Source organism: Trachurus trachurus (assembly GCF_905171665.1).
Source record: "Trachurus trachurus genome assembly, chromosome: 7".
Taxonomy (NCBI): domain Eukaryota; kingdom Metazoa; phylum Chordata; class Actinopteri; order Carangiformes; family Carangidae; genus Trachurus; species Trachurus trachurus.
In genome coordinates this window covers 14871241-14877409 of record NC_139901.1, presented here as the reverse complement: position 1 = coordinate 14877409, position 6169 = coordinate 14871241, and the positions used below count along the sequence as shown (strand labels likewise).

Genomic DNA, 6169 nt, shown 5'->3' with positions numbered 1-6169 from the left:
AAACACTTCCTGTCTCTGTGTCTCCTCCCACACACTCGGTCTGAGAATCCCCTCTGTCTCAACAAAGCTCCGCCTCTGTTCTTCTGTGCTCCGCCCACACAGAGAATACCACAGAGACGTAGTCAACATCTCCCTCACTGTGAAACCCTCTCTCATCCATTGCCTGGATCACCCGCCTCTTTTCTTTATCTCTCATTGCAACAACCATCTTCCCTCCATCACTTCTGTTTGGTGGCCTCACACAACACCCACATGGCTGTGACCTCATCAGGAACACTTAAACCCCCCACCACCCAACCCATCTCTGATAAGAACTGATGCCCTTGTTGAGATGTGTCATCCCTCTTTAAAGGAAATTAATCTGAACTGATTGCAGATTTTTTCTGTGATATTTTTTATTTTATTAAATTCAGTCCAACTTCCATGTTTGTTATAAAATTTTCAACTTCAAAAAATGTTAAGCTCCTCATGTGAACATGCTGCCACCCCAAGGCCGTGGACAATACTGCAGATTTGTGTCCACTGTAAAACACAAGTGAGAGTCTTCATGGAGCAGGTTGACTCAGATGCAGTTGATGTTCAGGTGGCGGACAGACACTGCCACCTCCTGGACGGATAACATTATTACTTGAATTGGATCTGATGAGCCATGTTTGTCAGACTGTAATGGTTGAAACATTAAGGAGTAAACATATAAGTTGAGGGGTAAAGTTTATCACCGTGGAAATATATCAAATATGAGGTTTATTAAATAAATGATGTGTGACAAACTACACATACCTAAGATTTTCTTTATTATATCATCTGATTTGGAAATGCATCAGAAAACGACAGTGGGGAACATGGTAACATAGCATAACTTTATAGGATTGTAAGACTGTAACATTTAAAACATTATAATACTGTAACACTGTCCTTTTATCTTGGTAAAAAAAAATCTGTTGTCTTGAAGATTTGTCAACTGCTGTGAAAGTCAAGTGTGTTATTGTTGTGTGCATGTGTACGTGTTCAGAGATGTTGCTGCAGCCAAAGCACTGTGTTGAGGAAGCAGTCGACCTGTGTGTCCACCCTGGACAGTGCGTGTCCCTCTTCTGAGAACCACAGGAGTCTGGAGTGACGCATAGAGCAACAAGATCATTAATAACAAACACAAAGTGATCAAAGTTAACAGGTACAGTCCTGTGTGGACATGCTGTACCTGACAGGTGATGCTCTGCTCTTTAGGGCTTTGTAGAGCTCCAAACCCTGATGAGGAGACACTCTCCTGTCTCTGCCCCCCAGCATCAGCAGCACAGGAGCCTTGATCTACACACAAACGCACACATTTGAACAGACTGAGTCCAACTATTGTACAACCACACACACCTGTGTGAAGGAAACCTGCTGCTGTTAATGTATCAAACACATTTTCTTGACACGCCTTAGGCCATGACTGATTTGAACAGACAGACAGTAACCGTATGAGGTGCCACCTTGTATGAGAGGCCGTTTAGGAAATAATTCATATTTGCTCTCACACACACAACACTATACTCATACGCACACACTACTATACTCTCTCACATAATAGTGTGTGTAAGAGACTATAGTAGTGTGTGTGTGTGTGTGTGTGTGTGTGTGTGTGTGTGTGTGTGTGTGTGCATAGTGTTGTGTTTGAGAGCAAATATGAATTATTTCCTAAACGGCCTCTCATACCATTGCGATGTCAAAGCTGCTGCAGCTTCAGGTTGTGTCATGTGAAGATGATGACAAAGAGTGTGTGTGTGTGTGTGTGTGTGTGTGTGTGTGTGTGTGTGTGTGTGTGTGTGTGTGTGTGTGTGTGTGTGTGTGTCAGGTACTGTATGTGAGGTGTGCATGTCTGACCTGAGCGGCATGTTTGATGGGTGACTTTTCCAACATAGTGGCCAGAGCTTCACTGGTAGGAACCTGGTCAAAGGAGTACGGAAGCCCCACACTGGTGTAACGCCTAAAGGGAGGGAGGGGAGGGGTTGCATAGTAACAATGTGTAACTACACATACTACGTGTTGTAACACATAATTGATATACAGTTATTACAGTGTGTGTTTGTCTCACCAGTCCACTATGTCACTGGTTCCCAGTAAGGTGGCGGCGTTGATGACGGGGTTCCTGGCCGCACATGCTCTGTAGAAATCTGGGTACTGACCGACCAGGTGACAGGACAGGAAGCCCCCATGAGAACCACCAATCACAGCCAAGCGGTTGGAGTCGAGGGTCGGGTCGTTCTGCAGCACAGTGAGAACGGCCCTCTGGGAAACCACAGAGAGGTGGGCGTGAGACTGAGTGACACATACGATCACCTGATCAGCCAAGCAGACGAGAAGCTCCTACCTGAACGTCCTTTACATCCTGGTTCCCAATCTGACCAATCAGAGACAAGATACTGTCCTGGCCAAATCCTGTGGATCCTCGGTAGTTCACTGGGGGTGGGGGTGATAATTAAGTTAGACTGTGTACATGAATTCTGATGTTAAACATGTTCATTTGAGTCCAAACTGAACAGACACAAGCTAACAGTTTCCCCTTGGTTTCAGTTGTTATGCTAAGCAAAGCTAAGCTAATGTCGTCAAGGCTGAAGTTTCTCACCTAACAACACAGCAAAGCCTAGTTTAGCGAGTCCTGCTGTGGTGCAGGTCCACTCAGCAGGAAACTGGGAGTGAGGCCCACCTACACACACACACACACACACACACACACAATACAAAAAATATGTCTCCATGATGTCAGAGTAAACAACCACAGAGAGCAATGTAAACAGTGAGAGCAGTGAACAGACCGTGGATGGAGACGACCAGAGGGATCCTGAGCTCTTGGGGCTGAGACGGCTTGACCAGAACGCAGCTGAAGTCTAAACCGGCTGAAGAGAGAGGGGAGGGGTGTTAACCAGAGCTTGAAATCAGTCAGAATGAGTCTTATTTTGAAGGGCTGATTGACAGCTCACAGTAGTGGGCGTTTTCCTCTTCAGGTGGAGGGGTTACGTCCATAATCGTCCACTGGAAGTCAAAGGACATGATAGGATTCTGCAGGGTCCTCCACCTGACAGGCTCACCTGCTGCTGATGGAACAAACCCCACCCTCTACACACACACACACACACACACACACAGATACACACTTCATTATTCATGTGATTAATCTTCTTAAACAACGTGGTAGACAGCTTGTGTGTGTTTGTGGTCGGACCAGAGTTGCAGGGGTGTTGGGGCTGGAGCAGCTGACGACCATCAAGTCTCTCTGGACCGCCAGAAGCTTCCAGCTGCCGTAGACTCTGGATGGATCAGAGGAACCTGCAGCACGGAGAAAAGAAGAAGGAGAAGGAGAGGGGAAGTCATGTTGAAAAAGACAGGACAAACCTGAGACGAATGATGAAGCAGGAACAAGGTTTCTATAGTGACACATTCAGCAGATGAATCAAACCCTGCCTCTCCAAATCGCAGACCACTTTAGACTTTTATTTTGACATTTCCCAACAGGGTGTTGGTGGCGACACTAAGTCTGCTGTGATCGTACCTTCAGGTTCACTCTCGTGATCCTGGTGATGAGGATGAAGAGGGGGGGGAGAAGGAGAGAGGGGAGGGGGAGGGGGAGGGGGAGGGAGGTCAGGGTGAGACAGGTGAGGAACTGGTGTAAAAGGAAAGGGGGGAGGTGGAAGAGGAGGGGAGGGAGGACCAACAGCAGCAGCAGGAGGAGGAGGAGGAGGAGGAGGAAGGGCAGGAGATGGAGGGGCCTGAGGAAGCCAACAAGAGAAAGGTGGAGGGGGAAGAAGAGGAGAGGAGGGATGGTGAGAAAGGGGGGATGGAGGGGGAGGAGGGAAATGAAGAGAAGAAGAAGTGGACAGAGGAGGAGGGGGAGGAGGAGGAGGAAGAGGAGGAGGGGGAGAGGGAGGAGGAGGAGGAGAGGAAGGACTCTTACTATGAGAGAGGGAGGTGACTTTCTTTGATCTTCTGTCCACCATGAAAATGTCCTGAGGAGAGAGTGAAGGAGACATGAAGGAGGAGGAGTCTATATGTTCACGTGTGTGTGTGTGTGTGTGTGTGTGTGTGTGTGTGGTCAATATCTGAGTGTGTGTTCTGATCACATGACACATCACCTGCTGACATGTGACACCTCTAGTCTTCAGGCTAAGCTGACATGACATGAGTGTTGCCCTGTCCCATTAAGCGCACTTGAGTGTGGCCCATTTCTCCAACGACCAAAAGTGCAGCACACTTGATTTGCACTTTGCCCATACTTAAAGGGATACGCTAACATTTTTTTTCGTGTCTTGCCTCACTCCTGAGTCCATGACAAGCAGATAGACAGCATCCTTTCGACTGTGCGTGCAGTAACAAGTGAGATAGAGCCCGTAATTAGCTTAGCTCAAACACTGGAAGTGTATAGGAAGGATTAGCCTGCCTCCTGAGTCCTGCCCAAGCCAAAATCAGCAGTCAGAAGCTGATTTCATTTTAGCTCTAAACTCATATATCACTTTATCGACATTTCAAACATTTTTAGGCGAGAAAGTAGCCGTTTAGATCAGCAGTGTGTCGTTAATTTGTCTAAATACCAGCTGTTTACATTTTTGTTCAGACGAATTCGGCGCTATTCAAGCTAGCCGTTGTGACCAACGCACTTCCGGTTACTTTCACAAAATAAAACACCCGTTGCCTTTTACATACAGAAGTGCTTTTACTTTGAAATAGGAGGCTAACCTACCCTCGATGTAGCTAACTTGAACCAAAATAAACCGTCTTTGCTTGAACCCTCCGTTTTGACCGATCTCGTCCCGTTACTGGCATTTGACCGCTCAAGATGCCTTACCGGAGAGTTTTGTCAGCTCTGAGACGAAGATTGGCCCGCCGGTTTCCATTTAGAGTTGCTACGGGCTCTCCCTTGTTACTGCACGCACAGTCAAAAGGATGGTGTCTATCTGCTTGTCATGGATTCGGGAGTGAGGCAAGTGAAGAAGCGTAAAAAAAAAAAAATGTTGGTGTATCCCTTTAAGGTAAGACCGCACCTGAGCGGTATTTGGCCAAGTATAAATCCCACAATGCATCCAGCTGTAGAAATCTGCTGTCATTGGGAGCCACAAGCAACATTTGCGCATGCAGAGCTTTGTTGACAAGATGCTGAGCTTCAAACACGCGATATAATTTATAAAATCCTCACTTAACATTCTAACATTCAGATTTTGCAAACTATGAACATCATATTTTCTCGTTGGGGTCAGAGTTGTGCTCTAGTGTGCGCAATGGCACTTGTCAAGTAAGTTTAAATATCCCCGTCAGGCATGCTTGCACACTATCAACAAATGTACGTTCCACGTGGCAAGAAGTCACCAAAGTTTGTGCGTAACCAAGCGCACTCAGCCAAGTGTGGAGAAGTGGGACAGGCCCTGTGTCTGTGTGTGGATGTGTGTGTTACCTTCCAGTTCCTGCAGGCGCTGCTGAACACCACCCTCTGACTGTCAGCTGACCAGCACCTGGACGGGAGAGCTTCATACACACCTGCAAATTCACCTGAAACACACACACACACACACAACACAAGTTTTTCATCTTTTCCCCCCTCATTATTCCATGTGCAATTCTTATTTTTTATATCAAATTATTAAAATCAACAATAAAGTCGGCACACCAGACACCGCTCCTCAAGATGCATTTTAATAATAGATCGTCTGTGTGATGTGTCGGGCAACTGAAAACTAAAATGCACCCTTTGCGTGTGCTGCCTTTACATTTGGTTTCATCAAATTATTATTATTTTTTTTAAACAAGTGTGTTTAATAATTTTTTCAGAGTAAATATTCACACTACAACAAGTAAAATACAGGTGCAGAACAAAACTGTCACAATAAGGCTAATCTTAAATGATACAGTTTCATCAAATTATTGAAATCCATTCTGAAGACCCATCAGAACAAAAGTATGAACCTCATGGTGGCGTTGCAGTGAGGTAAACGTCCTCTGGAAGCTTACACTCATACAACACCTGCGACCACCCACCTGTCTGTGGTCGCTCCACAACATCCACCAATGTGGACGTTCTCCCACTCCCGAGGTCCAACTGTTGAGGATCAACATGTTAAACTGGGGATAAACTGGTGACACATACGTACACACATACGCACGCACACACACAGAGAGAGCGTACCTCTTGCAGACTGAGGCA

General features: G+C 46.2%; 1 protein-coding gene across 1 annotated transcript in view; it reads right to left on the bottom strand.

Moving 5' to 3' along the window:
• Positions 1-567: 567 nt before the first annotated feature.
• The window catches only part of LOC310989189 (acylamino-acid-releasing enzyme), a 7925-nt gene continuing 2323 nt past the window's right edge, over positions 568-6169 (bottom strand). Inside the window, exons 9-21 of the mRNA XM_083976162.1 lie at positions 6152-6169; positions 6004-6064; positions 5423-5517; positions 3932-3983; positions 3203-3306; positions 2961-3096; positions 2796-2876; positions 2606-2686; positions 2351-2439; positions 2075-2268; positions 1864-1966; positions 1199-1305; positions 568-1108 (exon numbers count right to left, since the gene is read on the bottom strand). The exon at positions 6152-6169 is cut by the window's right edge and continues 104 nt beyond it. Of these exons, the coding sequence (XP_083832288.1) occupies positions 1009-1108; positions 1199-1305; positions 1864-1966; positions 2075-2268; positions 2351-2439; positions 2606-2686; positions 2796-2876; positions 2961-3096; positions 3203-3306; positions 3932-3983; positions 5423-5517; positions 6004-6064; positions 6152-6169 (1221 nt within the window). The 3' untranslated portion in view covers positions 568-1008. The remainder of the gene's footprint in view (positions 1109-1198; positions 1306-1863; positions 1967-2074; positions 2269-2350; positions 2440-2605; positions 2687-2795; positions 2877-2960; positions 3097-3202; positions 3307-3931; positions 3984-5422; positions 5518-6003; positions 6065-6151) is intronic.